This window comes from Paralichthys olivaceus, chromosome 16, assembly GCF_024713975.1.
Source record: "Paralichthys olivaceus isolate ysfri-2021 chromosome 16, ASM2471397v2, whole genome shotgun sequence".
NCBI lineage: Eukaryota > Metazoa > Chordata > Actinopteri > Pleuronectiformes > Paralichthyidae > Paralichthys > Paralichthys olivaceus.
This window is the reverse complement of record NC_091108.1, coordinates 17,796,949-17,818,869: the sequence shown is the minus strand read 5'-3', so window position 1 is coordinate 17,818,869 and position 21,921 is coordinate 17,796,949. Positions and strand designations below refer to the sequence as shown.

At 42.0% G+C, this 21,921-nt stretch overlaps 3 protein-coding genes across 5 annotated transcripts; 2 read left to right on the top strand and 1 right to left on the bottom strand.

The window, feature by feature from the left end:
- The first annotated feature begins 1,256 nt into the window (after positions 1 to 1,256).
- ap1g2 (adaptor related protein complex 1 subunit gamma 2) lies at positions 1,257 to 16,169 on the top strand. Of its 2 annotated transcripts, none has more exons than XM_020108477.2 (22): positions 1,257 to 1,415; positions 2,018 to 2,220; positions 2,619 to 2,743; positions 3,611 to 3,752; positions 4,195 to 4,291; positions 4,378 to 4,454; positions 4,547 to 4,642; positions 4,997 to 5,077; positions 5,411 to 5,509; positions 5,601 to 5,656; positions 6,282 to 6,395; positions 7,241 to 7,381; positions 8,090 to 8,144; positions 8,661 to 8,783; positions 9,758 to 9,847; positions 10,918 to 11,045; positions 11,502 to 11,606; positions 11,710 to 11,857; positions 12,525 to 12,687; positions 13,374 to 13,516; positions 14,574 to 14,672; positions 15,217 to 16,169. In XM_020108477.2, exons 2-22 carry the CDS (start codon positions 2,020 to 2,022, stop codon positions 15,307 to 15,309), a joined length of 2,376 nt encoding a protein of 791 aa, XP_019964036.2. In that variant the 5' UTR covers positions 1,257 to 1,415; positions 2,018 to 2,019; the 3' UTR covers positions 15,310 to 16,169. The 2 variants fall into 2 exon arrangements, with proteins under 2 accessions (XP_019964036.2, XP_019964027.2); XM_020108468.2 differs by having other exon boundaries at positions 13,365 to 13,516.
- A 487-nt stretch (positions 16,170 to 16,656) lies between these two features.
- nedd8l (NEDD8 ubiquitin like modifier, like) lies at positions 16,657 to 18,095 on the bottom strand. The gene is made up of 4 exons (XM_020108498.2): positions 17,937 to 18,095; positions 17,384 to 17,431; positions 17,193 to 17,275; positions 16,657 to 17,073 (listed from the first exon to the last, which is right to left on the bottom strand). Exons 1-4 carry the CDS (start codon positions 17,952 to 17,954, stop codon positions 16,947 to 16,949), a joined length of 276 nt encoding a protein of 91 aa, XP_019964057.1. The 5' UTR covers positions 17,955 to 18,095; the 3' UTR covers positions 16,657 to 16,946.
- A 698-nt stretch (positions 18,096 to 18,793) lies between these two features.
- On the top strand, positions 18,794 to 21,015 carry zp3f.2 (zona pellucida glycoprotein 3f, tandem duplicate 2). Of its 2 annotated transcripts, none has more exons than XM_020108489.2 (9): positions 18,794 to 18,949; positions 19,040 to 19,224; positions 19,306 to 19,409; positions 19,492 to 19,583; positions 19,668 to 19,848; positions 19,935 to 20,040; positions 20,117 to 20,205; positions 20,524 to 20,615; positions 20,718 to 21,015. In XM_020108489.2, exons 1-9 carry the CDS (start codon positions 18,883 to 18,885, stop codon positions 20,807 to 20,809), a joined length of 1,008 nt encoding a protein of 335 aa, XP_019964048.2. In that variant the 5' UTR covers positions 18,794 to 18,882; the 3' UTR covers positions 20,810 to 21,015. The 2 variants fall into 2 exon arrangements, with proteins under 2 accessions (XP_019964048.2, XP_069367123.1); XM_069511022.1 differs by having other exon boundaries at positions 18,833 to 18,960.
- The last annotated feature ends 906 nt before the right edge of the window (positions 21,016 to 21,921 follow it).

Sequence of the window (21,921 nt, the reverse complement as noted above, 5' to 3'; positions counted from 1 at the left end):
AATCATATAATTATGTCAGGCATTTTGAATGACTTGAATGTTTTCATGTACAGGAAGTGACTGAGGATTGTGGTGCACTGTTGTGTCACGTTGTGTTGTAGTTTGCTCTGCAGTGGAATCTGCTGCACCTCATCAATGTTTCATCCACCTGTTGATCACCCGACGTGGAAAGGGCGGGGCACAGGAACGAGTGAGCGATCAAATTGCGGAAGTCAGAGGAAGGAGTGACAGGTCTAGGTGGGTCAATACGTCACAGCACCACAAATACGACGGGAAACAAGGTGATCATGCTTTCAAAATAAAGGCTACGAGAACTCTAGGCCAGTGTTTTTCAAACTGGGGGGGCGCTAGAGGGGCCTCAGAAAATTGGAGGTAAGGTTGAAAAAAAATCTAATTTCTTTAAGTCATTATTATAAAATAAAATTTATAATAATATATCGTATCGAAATGTTATTTGCCATGCTCATCTTTCTGATTTCCTGCCAGTCAAAGCATCATTCATGACATCATTCAAGCCCATCCCTCCCACTAGTGTAATCTCTGTCTGTCACTTCCAGACACACACACATACACACACCCACACACACACACACACACTTGAGAGGTTTGATTTCTTTTGTTCTGTTCTTATCATCAACAGTTTGTTAAAAAGTTTGTTATTCAGTGGGAATATATTACAGTGTTGAAAACAAGTTAGTTAATAATATTCTTATGCTAAACGAATGTAATAATTATCGAATAGTGACTAAAAGTAAGAAAAAACATTCTAAAAGTTGATGTTTCTTTACATATTTTGTAGCATTTTCTGGGGGTTTGCAAAGGAGGTCCCCGGCAAGAAGCTAATGCTGTTTGGGGGGCCATGGCATGGAAATGTTTGGGGACCCCTGCTCTCGGCCTCTCAAATGTTCGAGTTTTGCTCCATTTAAATTGCGTATGTGTATCATGTGAAGCAGCATTCAGATATTCATGTAAGGAAATGTATATCAGAGAGAATATAGTTGAATTAGGGAGGCAGGTAGGTGGTTTGGTATTTATTAAGGGAGATAGGTATGTATGAATTTAGGTAGGTATGTATTGAAGCAGGTCGGTGGATGGATGCTCTAATGGGTATGTAGGTTGGATGAGGTAGGTACGTGACAGGTTACAGTTTGTAACTGTTTTCTGCCAAATCCCTCAAAGATTGTATTTGTACTCCTACACAACATGATCCAACCGCAGTATTTCTCGAACCAGGATTGTATTTTGAAACCCTAACCAGGAAGTGGTGTGATTATTTACGGAAGCTTGGTCCCTACATGGACGGTGAGCACCGGATCGTGGTCTCCAGCGGACTGACTGCCGTCGTGTGGAGGGGGAGGGTCGGTAGAACCGGTCTGATTCTGTGAACACTGTTCTGACTCTGTTCGGCGACATAGGTACGTTTTACTTCTCACGTTTAACCGCTCAGCATGAACCCAGCGCGGTGCTAACCCAGCTAGCTCTTTAGCTCCGGTGTGTTTAGCAGCAGCAGGGTTAGCCGGGCTCCAGCAGTTAGCCTCTGGCTCCACTCACTGACCCGCAGTGTGGGAGTGTCCTGCTAACCTGTTAGCCAGCTCATCACTGTGAGTGAGTCAGTAGCGTGTCAGTAGCGTGTCAGTAGCGTGTCAGTAGCGTGTCGGTGGCTCATACACACAGTGATATGTGTTGTTTACTCTCTGTGAAGGCAGCTGGATCCGTGTAAATAACCTGTCAACATGAGCAGCCATTGTTAACACGACTGCAGATGTAGTTGTGGTGTCTGCAAAGATATAAACTATCATGCAGAGTGTTATTACAGTGCAGTAGCAACATTGTATTTACCTTTATAGGCTGGAACAACAACACTGCATGACTCAGTACAGTTTGTTTTTCTCTGTTAATGTTATATTTTGACACTTCCTCAACACCACATACACACATTCCAAACACACCCCTCCTCCCATACACCCATCCACTCACCCACACACACTCACCCCCACACACACACACACACACACAGCCATGTCTCCATCCATACCCCTCCAAGAGATGATCCGGGCCATCAGGTCGGCCAGGACCCAGTGTGAGGAGCGGGGCGTCATCCAGAGGGAGTGTGCCGCCATCCGGGCCCAGTTCAGGCAGACAGACAGCGGGGCACGATCGCACAACCTGGCCAAGCTGCTCTACGTGCACATGCTGGGCTACCCAGCTCACTTTGGTCAGGTGAGGGGATTTTCACTAATGCCCGTCATGGGTTTAATGGGGTTTAGCAGGGCGAGAAACCATCATGGCAGCTGGAGGGACTGGGTTCAACAACAGACTATGTCGTGAGCGTTGATCCCTTGCAGACATCATCTGTGTGCTCAGCAAAAATGTGCATGATTGATGTCACGTGCAAAATCATACTACACTAGTAATGCTACAGTGGTTAAGTCTTTGCGCGGGTTAATGTCAAAGTCTGTGAGTCCACAGGGAAGGACACTGGAACTGGGTCAGTGACTCACTCCTATCTCCAAGGCTGCGGCTGAGGATACCCTCAGACTGAGAATTCCCCTCAGGGACATTGGTACTATTAGTTATAGTAGCTTCACATGTAAAGGCGTTGTTGCTCTCCTTGTTAGATGGAGTGTGTCAGGATGATCGCCAGCCCCCGCTACAGTGAGAAGCGGGTGGGGTATCTAGGAGCCATGATGCTGCTGGACGAAAAGCAGGACGCCAGCCTGCTCATCACCAACTCCATCAAAAAGTAAGGACAGCAATAACTGTAGAAGTCTCAACAAATGATTATTACTAATTTAAAATTTAGGGAACACATCATTTTATATCTGCATTTGAGAGTTTATGTACAGATCCTGAGGAGTACTGCTGCACATGTGATCAAATTACTGTATCAACTTTATTTTGAGCTCTAGGGGGAGCTTTGTAAAGTCTGACACATGTCAGTGTCTGTTTGACTGAAGATTAGACTTTTAAAAAATGAAGAAAAGTTCGTTTTACGTCAGATCTCTATAACCTGCTCCTCATCTTGGGTTGAGGCTACATCAGCCAATACAAGCACAACACACTCAGATCATTGTGGGTAATGTAGGCACCAGGTTGGAAGAAGGAAGAACAATGTGAGGAATAAAACTATAATATCTCTGCTGCTATCTCTTAAAACTTGACATAACTCCAGGTTTGGAAAGTGAAGCCAAACCTGTATTCTCTTGAAGATTCAGTTTCTATAGAAGTCTAGGAGAAAACATCAGTAAACATTTTCCTAAGGAGTTTATGGCACTAGTTTCAAGTCTTCTTCAATACAGCATGATGCCCATTTTGTAAATAATGGTCCACTTTAGAGTAAAATAGACGATGAAGCTTGGTATGCATTAGCACATGAATGTCATATTATTGACAGCTAGTTCACAAAGGGGAATGTCCAATTATAGTTCAGTATATCAGAAAAAAGATTGAATGGACGCCACAGACTACATCAAATGGAGGTTATTCTCATGTGATTTCCATAAAATGCTGAACACATTTGTGTGTGTGTGTGTGTGTGTGTGTGTGTGTGTGTGTGTGTGTGTGTGTGTGTGTGTGTGTGTGTGTGTGTGTGTGTGTGTGTGTGTTTCAGTGACCTGTCTCACAGTAACCAGTACGTACAGTCTCTGGCTCTGTGCACTCTGGCCTGTATGGGTTCCGCTGAGATGTGCAGAGATCTGGCGCCAGAGATCGACAGGCTGCTCCGAGCCTCCAACTCCTATATCAAGAAGAAGGTGGAGACCTGCACAGGGATAATTGCTGTTTATAACGACCACATTATGACCTCCGGCATTGTTGTGAATCACTAAACAAACCTTATTCAATGCTGTGGTTTTCTTTTTAGTACATGTGTCCTTGCATGAATGATACTTTCTTTAAAAACTGAATACAAATGAAATGAAAAACAGAAATGAAGAATGTTTAAAGCTATAGCGACACACTTCCCTTTGATCAAAATAATTATAAAGTGCTGCTCATTTAGAACATATGATTATTGTATTATTATCCACTAGTTATTCTTATGAGGGCGGAACCAGTTAGTTTTACCAACAGTATTACTTATGGGTTTTTAAAAGAAATGCTGCTTACATGGATTTTGGTCCTCTTTGTCCTCTGATCTGTGTTGTAGTAATGATGTATTGGTGTTGATGACTTGCTCCTCTTCTCGTCTTCCAGGCTGCTCTGTGTGCTGTTCACATCGTGAGAAAAGTCCACGATCTCGGGGAGCTTTTTGCTCCAGCTGCTCGCTCCCTCTTAGTGGAGAAGAACCACGGTCAGTAGATCTCAATGAAATATGACGTATCAGTAACCCCGTTACAAACGTATAGTTCTAAGTATTTCTCCCTCCTGTATCTATAGGTGTGCTACATGGTGCTGTGGTGCTCATCACTGAGCTGTGTGAGCGCAGTACAGAGACACTCGAGCGGTTCAGGAAGGTACGAGGGACACACGGACGTGCACATTCACTCACAGATCTGTTGAGTTGAGTGTGCACTGTTTAATGAGTTTTTCGCTGTGTGTTTCTCAGATAGTACCAGATCTAGTTCAGATCATGAAAGGTCTGGTCATTTCCGGTTACTCTCCAGAGCATGATGTGGCAGGAATCAGTGATCCCTTCCTACAGGTCAGTTAGTTTTGATTCAATGACATTATTAAGAAAAAAAATGTCTTGTTTAATTCGACTCGTGTTTATTCTCACAAGGGCTCACTCGGACATTATCTAGACTTTTTACCAGGTAGCTGTCTGGAGAAACTCTGGAGAATGTCCAAAGCCTCTGAGTGGGACACTTGCGTTCTCTCAAATAGCTCTTCTGGATAATTTCAAGAGATTATCCAGAGTTAGGTGCATGTCTGAAAGCAGCTACAAACATACACACGTATTATCTCAGTCGCCCTTCCGTTCTTGCCTATTTGATGTTAGTTTAACCTAGTTTAACCTTCAGTCCAGCTGTTTACTCTCACCTGCTTCCATCCTCAGGTACGAATCTTGAGGTTGCTGAGAATCCTCGGACGCAACAATGAAACAGCAAGTGACGCCATGAACGACCTACTCGCTCAGGTCCGTTATTCACTCAGAGCCTGCAACGCCTTTACATTCTGTGATATTTTTCTATTCATGTAGTTCCTTTTGTGTGGCCTCAGCCATGGCAATGATGCTCATGCTGACTATCCTGCACTAAGTTAAAAAAGGAATCTAATCTCCATGGTATTTTCTTCTTTGAAAAGATTTGTCATCAATTTTGTGGTGAAAAAAAATTGTGGATTAAAAATCTCCTCAGTCAGTTGATGGTTGCAAATAGCAAACACTATTATTTATTTAAAAAATGTCACAGATCTTTAATGGTCAGTTACAGACACAGTGTGACTGTATTGACGCGTGTGTAACGTACAGGTGGCAACCAACACTGACAGCACTAAGACAGTGGGCAACGCTGTGCTGTATGAGACTGTTCTCACTGTGCTGGACATCAAGTCAGAGAGCGGCCTCAGGGTGAGACACCAGCAAATCTTTTCACTGTGTGCAACCTCATTAATACACAGATCAGTTTTATCTAATGTGCTTCAATTCTGTTGTGTCACAGGTTCTGGCTGTGAACATCCTGGGAAGATTCCTTCTGAACAACGACAGGAACATTCGGTCAGCGCCGCCTCCTTTTCTTCCTCTTTTCCATCTCATCCTCAATCCCTCCCTCCTTTCTCTTGTATAGCTTGTGGTCATTTGACCTTTTCTCTTGCTCAAGGCCAATCCTCTAACTCACCAAACTCTCTGCAGCCACAGAGAGAAACCGCCTGCCATCAATCCGAGCTCATTCCTCTAGAGCTGAGCAGGCGGCTGCTGTCTGTACCTTTATGCTGATCTCACAACTTGGGGACATTTCATTTTTCATCAGGCAGTGAGGAGGACTGTGACGGCTCCTTTGGGTTTAATTATATTCCTATTTTCATTAGGTTTGCCTCCATGTGTCAGGCCTTTCTGGTCTTTACCTGCAGTCAGCCTGTATCTCTCTTCTGTGTGGCAGTAATAGGACTAGGTTATTCCTGTGAGAACCCTCCACTAGATCCCATCTCTCCTGTGCTCACATAAATACTTGATCAGCTCATGAGACCTTTCAAGTGGTTGGATAAATAATTTATGCGGTAATGCTGAGGAAGATAAGTCTGCACAGCACTGTGAATTAATCTTTATTGTTAGCCGATGATGTAATATATGATATGATTAAAATATAAAATCTTAATTTTCAGTGTTGATTATGTGTTTCCAGGTACATCGCCATGACCTCCCTTCAAAAGATTGTTTGCACAGACCACAATGCTGTGCAGCGCCACAGAGGAACCATAGTGGACTGTCTGAAGGACCAGGACGCTTCTGTAAAACGGTAACTTTCACTTCGTTCAGTAAACCTGACTCTCTGAGGTCCTGCTTTTCAAATGTCATAACCTAATGTGTGTCTTCTAACACAATTTAGATTTTATTGTTTTCAAATGTATAGATGCAGTGCCAGTTCTAATCATGTCTGTTTGGAATGGGTTGTTTGCTTGGCCTGTGGTAATGCTGGTTGCAGCTTTTTCTTCGAAACAGTAAAAGTGACCTGCAGTAATTGAGATGTAGCAAGTAAAGACCGACTGCAAGACTCAGTCCACAGAACCATAAAGCTGGAACACCTCTGTTCACCTATTAATTCAAAGTCCAGTAAAGTTTGACTGATTACACAGAACCAAGAGCTGTCATTGTCATGAACGGGCTGATGAGTATGTATCGCATGTCCAAAATGCACCAAATTTGTTACTGCACTTCCCTGGGCCCTTAACAGTACACACGCAAAGTGTGAAGCCCATAAGATGAACAGTTCTCGATATATGTGTTTCATATGCAGACTGAGATGTCTTTATAGCATCGAATATCGTTTGGTCCATGTCCCCTCTGCTAACATGCAGGGGGAAGGGTTTCTGACCTTTACTGCAGTCAGCCACCAGAAGCTCAAGGTGTTTTGGCTTCACTTTTCAATAGCTGTCATGTCGTCCATCTTTATGCCCACTATGTTCTGTACCCACTGAGCTCCACAGTTACACCCACACTTGGACAGTAGAGAACATACTGATCGGTGCTGTATCTACACAGAATTAACAGTCTCAATTGTGAACACTCACAGTTTCAGGTCTCATTTCAAAGTTTTAATACGTTATATTTTACATGATTGTGTGTCTCCTCCCATCCCTCCAGCCGTGCATTGGAGCTCTCCTTAGCTCTTGTGTCAGCCTCCAACATTCGCACCATGATGAAGGAGCTGCTCCTCTTCCTCTCCTCCTGTCCCCCGGAGCTAAAAGCTCACGCTGCCAGCGGCATATTCAACGCTGCTGAAAGGTGACACGCTGCCCGACACAAAAATGTGCACATACATGGTTGTAATACATACACATACTGTATCAGTGCATGCGTGCATTTATTATAATAAATGTGATCTTGCTGTTTAAAGGTTCAGTGTGTAGAATTTAGTGACATCTAGAGGTAAAGTTGGATGTTGCAGCTGAATACCTCTCATCCTCCCCTTCCAAACGTGGTCGCCTTACGTTGTCATAAAAACTCAAAAGGTGTTTAGTTTGTCCAGTTTGGACGACTGTAAAAAAAAAACTCTGTAGAGAGGCTGATATGCTCCTGATTCAAATACTAAGTATTTAAATATAAAGGGTCCATTCTAGGGTAAAGAAAACCAAAGGTAAAAAACATCAATAGGATTATTTTATATTCAATTTCTGCACAATCTTACACACTGAACCTTTAAGTGTAAAAGCTGCAACAAAGAGTCTCTGTGCTTGAAATGTACAGTGTATGTGTGTGTGGCTGGAAATCTGACTGTGTCTGTCTCCACTCTCAATGACGTCCCTGTCCATAGCTGCCTCTGTGACAATTAATAGCCTCCAGTGTTTCTGCTGTATATCACTCCACCACTTAATGCACCTCCCTGTTTGTGTGTATGTGTGTGGAAGCAGTGGTATGTTCTAGATGCAATTGTGTGTATGTTTCTGAGTCACCCTCAAGCACCACTGAGTTAGCTGTGTGTGTCTCTGTCAGGTATGCACCCTCCCAGCGCTGGCACATTGACACCATCCTGCATGTCCTCACCACGGTAAATACAGACTGAGCCACTCACCCTGCTGCCTCTGACATGGGCGTAACACTCACGACTCTTTTACAGTCGTTCGCTGCCGTCATTAACAAGTCACGCCTCAGTGCAGATACCAGAGGCCTCCACCTTCTGTACAAACGTTCATAGATGCCGCCCACTGTTCTGAAAAGGCTTTTTATCCTCTTCTAATGCTTCTCATTTTACACTATGTTGAAATCCTTACTTGTCATTTGACCCTCCATTTAGGAAAGAGAATAAATGAAACGCTAATGACTGCTGCACAAGCTAATGCTCACACTAATCCTTTTCAGTGGTCTCTCAAAATGATGGAGAGTAAATTGTGCACAAAGATATATAATGGGGATGTGGTATTATGGAAATTCTCTCTCGAAGTGAGGTCATAGGGTCTGGGAGGAAATATAGGGCGACCCTGATACTTGTACCAGCTGTCTAGCTAATGGACTTATTGTGCATGTTTGTGTGCATGTGTTTAACTCTGATTCCTTACTCTGTCAGGCAGGGGGCGATGTGAGAGATGAAACTGTTCCCAATCTGATCCAGCTCATCACCAACACCTCTGAGCTGCACTGTTACACCGTCCACAAGCTCTACCGCGCCCTGCTCACTGACATCTCTCAGGTGTGTGCATGTGTGTGTGCATGCGTGTGCTTGTGTGGCCATTATCTGTTGTTGTTAGAGTACCTTGCAGTCAGTTTACTCATGCAGTGTAACTGAAGAATAAATTCTGCCGTTTACTCCATACTGTTCCGATCGATACAAATAGTAGAATATATTTGAGATATTCATTACAATGCATTTTAAATCAACAATTAACTTTTTTTTATTATACTTAATACATCTGTATATTTGACTAAGTTCAGGCTTATTTATGGGTCTCAAAGTGGAATAAAAAATAACATTCCTATTCATGTTAATTGTAACGTGGTCTCATCAACATCATGAAGCAGAGTTTAAAACCACAACCTTCACTCAGGAGCAAAAATCAGTCATTAAACTTAAATAATGTGAAATTTATTGTGATGATTATCGATATCAAAACACACACATTCTTACAGATATAAGAATATTCCATAGTGAGCAAAGCAGACCAGACAACACTCATTTCATTTCACACACTGCTCAGGATTGACTATAGTTTCAGTTCATTTGGCATTTGACAAAGTAAAAATCTTAAAATCTATTGTTAAGAATTATTTTAATAGAATTTACAGTGTAAATATCAGAGAAAAACTCAAGCGATGCATAAATATTTTCATCAGAGAGAAAAATGTGTCAGTCCTGGAGCAGACAGAGCTGCGGTTCTGTGGCAGTGAAAATAGCTTGGCTTTCAGTTTTTAAAAATGCCTGATGCACCGAGGTTTATTTTTAGAATCAAGTCAGACGAGCAGCCGTGTACTCACTGTGCAGTGTAGTGCAGTTTCCCACGTATTCCAACATTAACTTCCTGTGAGTCCAGGGAAAAGTGACAATTCAGCACACTGCTCTGCTGACCAGTGAGCCAGTGTACCAGGAACCTGACCAATTATTTTACATTTTACTGTGACTGTAATACACTATGTAGTAGGTCATGTTTTCTGTGTGGGTCTGTGCAGCAATCCCTGGTGCAGGTGGCCTGCTGGTGTATAGGAGAGTATGGAGACCTGCTGCTGAAAGGAGAGTGTCAGGAGACTGAGGCTGCACAGGTACGCCCATATTAATGATTTCTCTTTATCCATGAATGATCCACTGTGTTACTAAATCATGACAGTATTATATCTGTATCTTGTATCTGGTGTTGTTATCACTGTATGTTTTCTACATGCCAAACAAAGCACAATGCAGCACAAACAAAGCCTTGTGTTATATATGCAGGATCTCACATTTCAGTGTCTGAGTTATAGGGGAATTCTGGGAAGTGTAGTGCAGATAAATGATGACAGTGATATTAGTTCTTTTTCCACACGCTGCCATTATGGTACAGAAAGTTGATGTTTCTTTTTTCCTATCTTTATTCAATAGCATGGTCTCTGACTTTTTTTGCACTCAGATTTACTCAAACCCTGCACTCGCACTCAAACGTTATGGCTTGTGCTTAGATATCCTGAGCTTCGGCTCTTCTCCTCACGCTCCTAATGTGCACATGTGAAAGGTCTGCTCATGGATACTTTTGGTTTTGGAATGTGACAGACTTGTTGCATAAAAAAGTCCAAGTGCAGAAGGAAAAATCTGACATTTCACATGCGCACAAAAGCAGCATGAGCAGAAGAGCTTAAGCTGGAGCGCAGGAAATCTAAGCACAAGCAGGTTATATTTGATAGAGAGTGCAGGGTTTTGAGTGGGAGCATTACAAAATCTGAACGTGACATCGATAAGTCCTGCTCTCGAACTGAACCCTTTAATGTCAAACAGCCTTTTGTTCACTTTGAAAATTTTACACATAACTGAACAGTGAAATAATAAATCACATAACAGAAGTTCATACTAAGTCCAGCCCAAGCCCCCTGCTGGTCGTCTTTAATTAAGCATCTGACATTTTCTTAATTGCAAAATCAGGAAATAAAAGAGAAAATTCTCCAATACCAAGAATCTTTATTAATTCTTAATCCCCTAACCCTAAATACTAGTGTTGCGTATCATACAGGAAGTGTATTGAATTGTGTTACTGTAGTGTAGCTACTGGATGAACACTGGCAAGTAAACAATGTAATCGTTTCAGTTTTCTACAGTTATGACGGCAGCTTTAAAACCCTTAAATGACGCGTCTCTTTATCAGGTCACTGAAGACGATGCTCTGGATGCCTTGGAAACAGTTCTACAGTCCCACATGTCCTCCCCAGCCACCAGGGGCTTTGCTCTCACCGCCACCATGAAACTGAGCACACGCATCACTGACAACGTGGAGTAAGAAACACTGGAGTCACTCACCACACACAAGGAATGCATGCAACTGAAAAACATGGCCACGTAGGTCGCTATTTAAAAGAAATAGAAACAGAAAGTTCTGTTGGTCAAAAGAAATGACTCAAAAACTTTTCCAACATTTTATTGATGATGATGCTGCACTAGTACTATAGTAATAATAAAAGACTTTACATTTTGATATCTTATGTCTAATCTTATGCTAATAGTTTCTGTGAAGTTTCATTCTCAGGCCCTATGAATCTGTGTCTCTAATGTGCCATATATAATGCTGCATGTGTTGATCGACATCTGGTCTCCAACAGATATTGATAGTGACGAATTTTGAGGAGCCTTAGGTTTGAAACTAGAGCAGTGAATCTTTTAGAAAAGAGACGCGACATTTACAAATAATCCTCTAACTCCGTCTCTTTCCTTTTGTCGCCCCACCCCGTCCAGTCGGATCAGAAGCATTGTCAGCATCTACGGCAGCTGTTTAGACGTGGAGCTCCAGCAGAGGGCAGTTGAATACAATGCTCTGTTCAAAAAATATGACCACATGAGGTATGAGGTTCGATTAAGACAATAACTTTTTTAGCTCTTAAGTTTCGACTTCCTGCATGTTGTGGTTACAGGTGTGGTTTTGAGATGCTGTGTCTCTCCACAGGGCAGCGGTGCTGGAGAGGATGCCTGTGATTGAAAAGAACTCCATGGGTCATATCAATGGAGAGTCAGCGGGGGAAACCGTGAAGGAGATCCAAACAGCTACAGTCAAGAAGGCAGAGCCGCTGCTGCAACAACAGCCTGCTAACCAGGTACATGACGATAAGTAAAACTTTGCAATATGGACGCCTCCATCTTGTGCTTTTGACGTCATTTGGAGCCAGAGGCTGTGTCTCAGTCTGGGGGCCGCATCCTTCAGAGGCACAACTAGACTGTCCCATTTTGAAGGCTTCAAATGAGGCTGACAAATGTGTCCGTCCACCCCCGAGCAACAGAGGCTCCACCGGGTGGATACTTCCCGGCATCCAACATCTGTTTTTATGTGGTTTCAATATTTTAGTTTAACGTCACTACAACTCATCTATCGATAACAGATAATGATCCCTCTGGGTGGAAGGTCAGTACCTGTGTCCTGATGCAAATATCAATACTGTGTTAGTCAAACAACATTGCAGTTGTTTCGTGCCAACCTCGATCTCTGTTTTTATGCAAATCAAGTTGGAATGCTAAGCTAAACAGTTTAACAACTTGTATTGGTGAAATACACAATGATCGAGGATACACAACCAAGCACAGTTTTGTCTCTATTGAGGGTTTAGTTTTATTTTCATTGGTTGTATAGAATAATTGTAGAAATATAAATGACATATTTTAGTTTTACTTAACATTTATTCTTTAATATTATTCTCTACAGCTTGTTTTGGTTGAGACTCAAATGAAGAAGCTGTAGTTTCTCTCTCTGTCTGTGTCTCTCTTCAGGTGTGTGATCTCTTGGACCTGCTGGGTGGCTCCGAGGAGCCCCTGCAGCCCAGTCCATTACAGGGCAGCACAGCACCAGGTCTGTCCATCAACACCACCAGCACTGCAGGAGGAGACCTGCTGGATCTGCTGGGAGGGCTAGAGCCAACGCCCCTGGCACCAGGTCCGATGGACACACAAACACTACACACGCTACTAGAGAATGAAAATTAAAAAAAGTTATTAGACATGAACTCAACATTTTCCATAGTTTGCCTTTCACATATGAAGAACACAGCCGGAGATTGTTCGAGTCAGACGCGTTCACAGCAGCAGGAAAATGTCCGGAACATTCAGGCATGGGGTGCTGTCATGACGTTTAAATTCTGCTGCAGAAAGCAGTATTTTGTTTACAGCACATCGACATTGGCGTTCTAGTTGTGTTTCCAAGTTGACATCCTCATCTGTTTTTCTACATGTATGGTTCCTCTTTCTTTCTCGGAAATTTGCATTCTTCCAGTTTCGCATCTGTCTCTTGTGAGAAACATCATCAACACACACCCGCTGTGAATGTTCTGGATATTTTCCTGCCTTATTCTCACATGAACTCACTTTATAATTTTTCCGGACATTTTATTTGGGGGCTGGCAGGAAAAGTTTAGGCCCCTCTCAAATTTCAGGAAACTGTCTGGACTTCAGTGTAGGTCTGAAAGTAGCTAAAGAGAAAGAAACCAGGCAGAGGAAATGATTTTGGAAGCAAAACTAGAGAAACTGGCATTTTATTGCTTCAAATCATATTCCTCTATTTCTGTGTGTTTTCTTTGGTAAGATTCAAGTAAATGCAGTCTTTTATTTCCACAGCTCCCACAGTGACAGTGTATGAGAAAGACGGGGTGACTTTGACACTTCATTGTGAGAAACAGTCAGACTCAGGTCTGACAGTCACACTCACAGCCTCCAACTCCACTGACTCGGACATCAGCGGCTTCACCCTGCAAGCTGCTGTACCCAAGGTTGGTTTCAGCACCAGTGACACTCAGCTGAGAAAACGTCCTCGGTCAGACCATGTATGTTATCCATCATAAGAAGCCACACGTCATTCTAAAAAAAGCAAGATTTCTATTCAAGTCTGCAGAGGCAAACTCAAAATAACCAGACTGAAAAATGTATTGGGCAGTTGTGAGTGGGAGCTCTGACAGATTCGTGTTGGCTGCTCAGGTTTATAGTTTGTACTTTGTATCTCCATCCTCTCCCATCTCCCCCTCTGAGGCAGGGATGTAGCTTCCAGTGAGAACATATCTGAGTGTCTGGGACTAATATTTACCCAATCTTATAATGATACAATCCTATATAAATGTAAAATAATATAAGGAATATTTTATATATGGTTTGTTATGGTAAATGTTTTGTATGTATATTGTGCTTTTGTATTCTTGATGAGCACTCACTGCGCTTCACAGTACAGTAACCATTCCCACACTCATTCATACAGTGTGTGCAGCATTTTCTTTATCACATGTAAAACACACACTACCAGCAAAGCCTTCAGGGGTAATGTGAGGCTCAGTATGTTTCCCAACACTTTGGCACGTGGAATTGACAGGACTGGGATCGAACCACCAACCCTCTGTTTAGTGGATGACCTGCCCTACCCCCTGAGCCCCCATAAAGTGTGTAATATAGAAACGTAGCGTTTCTTTAGACCAACATTTTTTTACAACTTAAAAAATATGATATACACATTTGAATTTATATTGATTTATGCTAAGATGATATTGTATTTTTCCGCCATATATTTCTGGCAGTATGGAGAATCTACATTTAGGCCACTGTGTAGGTTTGTAACATTAAGGTAAATAATAACTTTGACTAAATGGGCATTGTTTTGGTGTGTGGCTAACATTTCTTCACGGGGTGGGACTGTTCAGGGGAATTTGGCCTCACGAGCTCAGCATGTGTCACAGCTTGGCCTCGGCCCTGTTGTGTGTCATGTTGTCAGTGGTAGAGGGAGCAACAACAGGAACACGTCCACTGCCCTAAACTTCAAAGTTGTATTTGATCTCCCTGCAGAGTGTCCAGTTACACATGAAGGCCCCCAGTGGGGACTCTCTCCCTGCACGAGGCGCAGCTAAGGTGACCCAGATGGTGGTCCTCAACAACCCAAACAAGGTGGGTCTGCGGTGGTTGATGACGCAGGCGGATAACTCGGATTAAGGGCACTGTCACACATACACGAATGTAGTAGTGGTGAACCTTTGCCTCCTGTTCACTTCCAATCTGTGCGTGTGAGGGAGCGAATAAAACCTCCGCTTCCTCTGGTGAAGCAAAGCTGCTGTGTGGCTTTGTGTGTGCTTCAACTTTGGTGAACTCTGACCTGTGATATTTGGCTGCTTTCGCATATGTGTGACGGCACGCTGGTCAATAGGAGGCAAAGTTTGATCAATTTATACAAACTGCATGAGCAAGTAAGAAAATGACCACCCGACAAATGTGACTTTTCTGTTCAATCATTGCGAAACCAAAACAGAATGATTCTTTACAGCCCATCCCCAAATATTTCCCACAATTCCCACAAACCACTTAAAAAAAACATTCGTCATTGCAAACGTTTTCCTTTAGCCAGCTCCGGATCTTCTTCTTAACTCTTTTTCCAGATGAAACTGAGCTCATCTGAGTCTAATAATAGAATCCAAATCCTTCTTTCCTCCTCCAGGTGAGCCTGAAGATGAGAATCCGCGTTTCCTACACCAGACAAGGATCAGCCTTTCAGGACACCGTCCAGGTCGACTCGTTCCCAGCCCTCTGACGGGTGTTAGTCAGTCCTGCTGGACTATGACAGCTGAGTGTGGATGAGTCAGCAGCCGTCAGACTCACTCACAGCCTGCTGTAAAAAACTCCACTCTACAGTCCAACCTGCTGTTCCTCAAATACCCACCTTTTTTATTTCTGGTGTTGTTAGAGATGAAAAACACTCGTTCTCTCACAGGAAATCAGCCTCGTGTTAACACATAGTTCTCCTCTCGCCTGCAGCTGATGTATAAATGTGATTCACGACACGAGCTGTGGAATATGCAGGTAAAACATGGAAATGACAAAATAATAGTATTTTCTAAGAAGTTTTATGACTGTCCAAACAAATATCCACTAAGTTTCAACCAGGGTTTTATTTTAACTCCTCCAGTCAATTGTATTCAGATGGTTTCAGTCTTTAATTATACATCTGAGTGTGGCTTCTATCAGTTTAAGTCACTGGATCAACTCAACTTTATACTCCACTACAAGGCGATTTCACTTTTTCCTCATTTGCCTCGACCTTCTTCACTCCACTGAAAAGCAGCTGAACACTTACTAATGAGCCACTACGACGAATGTGTTATTCTTTCATCCACAACGCTTGATTTTATTTGGAAAATGCAGGGACGGGAATTTGAATCTGAAGGGTTGAAGACTTTAAACAGCCATGTGTCTTGGAATTCACTTGTCTTGTGTTCTTCAGCTGAAATGTCAAGAGTATCAGAGCATCATCTTCCTCTCTCCCCTGTGCCTTCCACCCTCTCAAGAAATGAAGTTTTCTAAAAATAAAATGTCTTATTTAATTTTGAAGGCTAAGAAATGGTTTTAAAAGAAAGGAGTATTGTCAAATAAACATTTTTATCATTCCCACAAGCAACACTTGTTTTTTCTGACCATTGTTTCCTTGTCAATTGTTTACAGGGGCTCCTTATTAAATTGTTTTATTTTCTGGAGACTATGTAAAGTGATACAAGAAAAACAAGATGTATATTTGAGATGATAACCGTGTAAGTACAACTACAAATGTACATTGGAAATCTCTAACATGATACTTGGAAGTTGTCAAACATAAGATGAATAAAGTGTATTATCTGAGTTATTTGAAAAATCACCTCATATCACAGAACTTTTGAAAACACTGGAGACTGGATACAAGCAGTGGTGCTGTAAATTGATTTAAGCACAATCTACCTTCACTAAAGTGTACGGGAGTATTCTATCAACTGTTTATATTTGTCTTTGAATTTTCAGTCTCATGTCATTTTCTATAAAACAACAGAAGTTTTCAGAATCCTCAGTGACCCGTCTCTGTCTTTCTCTGTGTGTGTGTGTGTGTGTGTATTCCATGACAAAGCTTACATTAACTTCAACATTTATTCACAAGCAAAAAGACCACAGGGTTCTCACACTGTCTCTTGTACTGCATGGGTGCCTGCATCAATGGGTCAAACTCAGAGAGCTAATGTGGGTTGACAAAAACATTTTCAGTGAGATAAGAACGTCCTTTGTTGTTTTTTCTTCTTCTTTTGTTTATTTGTTTGCGTCGGCCAGGGAGCGTGGGGTTTCAAATCTCTGTGCCGTAGCACGGTTTAAGATGGTGATGGACACCTCGACTGTTGGCACTCGGCTGGCCCCTGTGACAACAGCGGCTCATGACGAGGAGGAGGGGTGTATGCAGCCGAGACTGTGGACCGCAGATCCTCCTCTTAACGCCAGCACGAGATGGAGCACTGAGCCGCCCTGGATCTTGTAGTCTGCCGCCGTCTTCTCATCGTTCCTGGGGGCAAAACAACACAGGGGAGAGGAAGAGATTGTTTAGAGGAGAAGAAGAGCAAAAAAAAAAAGAAGATATTTTCTATTATGAAGGAAGATGTATTCAACAGGGGAGGAGCTCACATCTGTTTTCCACTGTAGATAAGTCTTTGTTGCTGCGGGGGGATCCCTTCCTTCTCCTCTACCCTTTCTTTAATTCTCTCCACCTTGATGTAAACAAACACAGGATATTAACACATGATGCAAAGCTGTGTGAGTTAAGAATATTTAGAATTCTGTTTATCTCATGAGGACAATGCATTTCATGATGTCACCTTGTCTGTGGGCTCAATGTCGATCTCTATTTCTTTTCCAGTGAGAGTCTGAAAAATAATAAAAACATGATCACATCAGTCAACACACGAGTCTAAAAGAGAACAACACACTCATTCAACTGAGCCGAACGAGGATTATAGTTGTGTCCATTGTCCCAGATGACTCAGATGTTTCTATTGTAGTCGATCGAACACTTCATGAGTTTATTTCTGACGGTGCTAACATCTGTCTGGAGAACTGTCCTCTAGGTTTTGTCCTGCAGCTTTGCACAACGTTAAGGGATTGCATTGTAACATCGGCCCATGAACAAACCAACCTGCTGAGGTGTTTACTTCTAAATCAGCGAGATATCAAGCAAACACACACGACGACAAGCTAGAGCTAAAAACCTTTGGAACACAAATGTCTTCAACACATCACAAGATGCAGCTGGGATATGAGGAGCACTGGCCTGACGTGCATTAGCGAACCGGTGAGTGATGTTAGCGGGCGATTCAACAAAAGCAGCAACGAATCAGAAAAGCACAACATTTAACGAGAGCGTTTTCTCACCTTTACTTTGATCAGCATGGTGAATAGGTTCTACACTTCAATTCAAAATCACAGGAACAGTTTCCAGAATACTTCGTGAACTAGCAAATTGCAACCCGCTTGTCTGCCTGGCTTGAGTTTACTTCCTGTGTACCACGCTGAACGCTCCGGACGTCACCGCGAAAAAGTACAAGCGTTCCGCTCAGATTAATAAAAATAAATCTAAATACCAAACTAGGATAATTCTGTAAAACATAAATATGAAATAAATCCTAAATTAAACAAATATATATTAATTAAGTTTAGGTTAAAAGGGCCAGGGCTAGTTTTCTAAATCACATCCTTCTAAAATGTTCATCCTATTTCTCTTCATGTGAGTTTCAGGGCTTTGATGGAATAGAGAAAAATCTATTCTACGTTTTGCTTTCAGGTGCTTGGATTTGTGAACATAAAACTTCCCAAGGATGAGAATGATATCAACTAAAAGGTTTCCAGTTCAAAAAGTTTGCAGGGAAATCCATTCATGAATATCTGCCATAGAGCTTTAAAATATATGCAGTGGAAAATAAGCAATGAGTAGTTTCAGTTTAATAAAAAAAAAAAAAAATAACACAATTATTGGTATCAAATCCAAATCTCTGTCTTACCAAGGCACTTGTAGTATACACCCGCTCTGATGAATACAACAAAACAGTGATTCATTATAAATCAATTATCAAGCAGCATTTTAAGCTTGCATTCATCATATTTTGTAAGTTGAGTATCAAACCTATTGAGTAAAATGAAAATAAAATGTAGAGTAAAAAGTGCAATGACTGCTTCTCAACATATTACATTTCTGCAATGCACAGACAGTCCAGCATGAGTGGAGGTGTTGTCCTGTTCTGACACAGATGTTGATCATTCAGCTGATGAGACAGGAAGTCTATAAGAGAGCTGTTTCCACTTGGCTTCTGATCATTCAGTCATGGTGCCTCATCTCTACCTAGGTGTGATAACCGTGGCTGTTTTTGCAGCCATTGTCACAAATGCAGGTATTTACCAGGTGTGTTTGTATACATTTACCAACCGATTGTACAAGTGTTTGATTGATGGGAGCTGACAGTTTGAGGATTTGTTTGCAGATGTCAAACTAGTCTGTGAGAAAGACTCAGTTAAAATCACATGGAGGATCAGTGCGGAGATGGTGCCGCATGCCGCTCGTCTCTTCCTGGGGAGCTGCATGCCCTCTCAGCTCAATGTTCTGCCCACTGGTGAGGGGGAAGCAAACTTCAACTATAAGCTCGCTGACTGCAAGTTTAAAAAACTGGTAAAGTAAATGTGATCTTTAACAAAAAAAACCTGAGACACTTTTTAGTATTTTATATAACCATGTGTTCTTTCTCTGCAGATGAAAGGAAAACGCCTCATTTATAAAAATGACCTCACTTACAGGCCGCAGGCAAGGAAAAATCCTGCGTCTTTTATATATCCCATCGAATGTGTTTATAAAAGGTAGTTTTCTATAAATGGGTGGTGGTAAAAATCCAGTTTGAAGCTGAAATGTGTGATGAGGACTTTTACTGTTATGTTTCAGACCTGAGTCGTGGAATCCCCAATTCCTGAACCCTGGATCTGGTGTTTCTGAAGGTCGAGGCGAGCTGGTCGTCCACATGGAGCTCCTCAATGGTGAGGTCTCACACTGCCAAACACGATATTAACACATTCAAAGGTGAATTTTGCTCATTTTTTGTCTTCTACTTTACCCAACAGAACAATTAACAGGTGTAGCCAAGACAAACGTCATCCCTCTAGGCTCTTTCATGCCAATATGGGCAGCAGTGGAGCAGAAGTCCCATCAACCTTTGCTGCTGCTCATGGAGGAGTGTGTGGCAGCCACTACACCAGAGTTGCACCCTGACAGCCAGGTTTACCCCATCATTGCCAACAAGGGGTAGAACGCAGATACGAGTTACTGTTCACATTGATCACTCTGGAAAATGTGTCATATTTTTAATCTGAGATTTAAAATGTCCTCAGGTGTCTCTTGGAGAGTGTGAAGGGAAACTCTATGTTCCTCCCTCGATACCACTCGTCTGCTCTCATCCTCTACCTGCAGTCCTTCAAGTTAGGTCTTGGAGAGGAGGTGAGGGGATCAATTGGGAGCTGATATCGGGAGTCTTGGTTTGATAAAGTAAAATGTTTCCTTGTGTGTTCCCCAGGTGTACATCCACTGTAAACTGGTTGTATGGGACCCTGCAGATCTGGGTGAGACCAAGAAGACCTGTCACTATGTAAAAGACAGTGGAAGGTAATCAAGGTTTAACTTAAAAGTTTTTGACATTTTTGGAAAATACCTGCATCAAATCAATTATCACTCATATCTTTGTGGTAATTATGGAGCTAGCCTGTCCCTGTCCAGTCTTTAAAAATACTAACTGTACCTCTAAAGCTGAATAAATTAGCTTTTCCTTTATTAAATCAGGACACCAACAGAAATGGAAAAACAAATTGAGAAGTTGTTTCTTTCACTACTTCTGAGTGACAACACTTGTCTAGTGGTGGTGCTCGTCGCTGTCTCGTATCAACACCTATTTTGAAAACCCCTCTCTGATATCTCCTTCCTCAGCTGGGAGCTGCTCGATGACCCGCTTCAGAGCTCCCTCTGTAGCTGCTGCGATTCAACCTGCAAGTCCCGTTCCAAAAGAGGAGTTAAATGGGGTATCGTCTAATGTCAGCTCAGTTATTTTTAGACAGAACTGTCTTGCATGAAGTCATTAATTCCACCCGCCATCCTTTTCTTCTTCTTTTTTTTTTGTGCAGAATCCAACAGCCAGAGTCTCAGTTCTGTGTTGGGACCCCTGGTCATCGTGGAGCAAAACCCATCGTCAGGAGACTCAGGTGTAAAAGATTAAAACAACTGTGTTCCGGTCTCCTGAAACTGATCAGCACTGGACATGATTATTAACTAAAACACTGTGGTTCTGCACAAAATGGAGGCCAGGACCAGATGACCTCGCTCTCATTCCTGACATGCATGATGTTGCATCAGCTTTACATGGGCACTTGCCAAAATCCTATATATCATCTGATGTCCAATAAAACTGGTTTAGGCTCCTGATACTGTTGATTCAATCTTTTCAGCAACAATTGTAAGTGTACTGGAGTTGGCTGTAGAAGGAGATTTTCTGTGAGCCAGTTCTTCAAAGGTAGCCTGATATACAATTACAAATAATACATGTAGTCTGATGCCCAGACCAGTAACATGCACTTGACACTGCTGCTTTTCCTCACTTTAAGCTTTAAACTGATTTAAATGATCATTTTAGGATGTGGATTTACTTTGAGATATGAACTAGTTATGTATAATGTCATCACACAATTCCAGAAAACTGGGTGAAGTAAAATACCATCCATAAGACATAATAGCTGCACATGTCTGCCTAAGATATATCCTTGTATCACTCTTCACTAATACAAGTTGTGATTCTATTAAATGTCTCAGCTTGTAAACTTAAGATAAACTGAGAGGAGAGGGTTTTAAGTGTTTACACCATTTCAAGATGAATGTAGCACAATAGACTTATTAAGCTGAGCAATTGAAGGGCTGCCTGATTTTTATTTGTTATTTTTTCACTAGCTCCAAGACAGGAAATGAGTCTTTGAATCCTTATGACTGATTATCATCATCACTGTCACAGCTCATGCTTGTCAGTGCTAAAAACGTCAGGGTGATACTCCTGTTAACTCTGGAATGAAAACAGCAGCAGAGTCCCATGTGTATTTGTAGCCTGATGGTTTTCTTACTTTATGGCCACAGAGCTAAATGCAATAAGAAACTTCAGTAGAAGCCCTTTCAATGTAAAATTCAACATGTCAGAATTATAATGTGTAGGAGTCTGAAGGTGCAGTGGAATAGTCAATTTTGCTTAGGAAGGTTCCCGACTTGGGGGAATGACCTGGAAGTATTTCAGCTGTTGCAATAATAAAGAGCTGTTTGAGTTGAAGCTTTAATGTCTCTTATCTT

What these genes read in the sequence shown, in the direction of transcription:
- ap1g2 (XM_020108468.2), top strand. Translation starts at nt 2,020, where the DNA reads ATGTCTCCATCCATACCCCTCCAAGAGATGATCCGGGCCATCAGGTCG. An exon ending in ACCCAGCTCACTTTGGTCAG is followed by an intron (nt 2,221 to 2,618) that starts GTGAGGGGATTT and finishes TCTCCTTGTTAG; the next exon opens with ATGGAGTGTGTCAGGATGAT. An exon ending in TGAACGACCTACTCGCTCAG is followed by an intron (nt 5,078 to 5,410) that starts GTCCGTTATTCA and finishes TGTAACGTACAG; the next exon opens with GTGGCAACCAACACTGACAG.
- nedd8l (XM_020108498.2), bottom strand. An exon ending in ACATTGAGCCCACAGACAAG is followed by an intron (nt 17,276 to 17,383) that starts GTGACATCATGA and finishes GTTTACATCAAG; the next exon opens with GTGGAGAGAATTAAAGAAAG. An exon ending in ATCTACAGTGGAAAACAGAT is followed by an intron (nt 17,074 to 17,192) that starts GTGAGCTCCTCC and finishes TTTTGCCCCCAG; the next exon opens with GAACGATGAGAAGACGGCGG.
- zp3f.2 (XM_020108489.2), top strand. Translation starts at nt 18,883, where the DNA reads ATGGTGCCTCATCTCTACCTAGGTGTGATAACCGTGGCTGTTTTTGCA. An exon ending in CCCATCATTGCCAACAAGGG is followed by an intron (nt 19,849 to 19,934) that starts GTAGAACGCAGA and finishes AAATGTCCTCAG; the next exon opens with GTGTCTCTTGGAGAGTGTGA. An exon ending in TATGTAAAAGACAGTGGAAG is followed by an intron (nt 20,206 to 20,523) that starts GTAATCAAGGTT and finishes CTCCTTCCTCAG; the next exon opens with CTGGGAGCTGCTCGATGACC.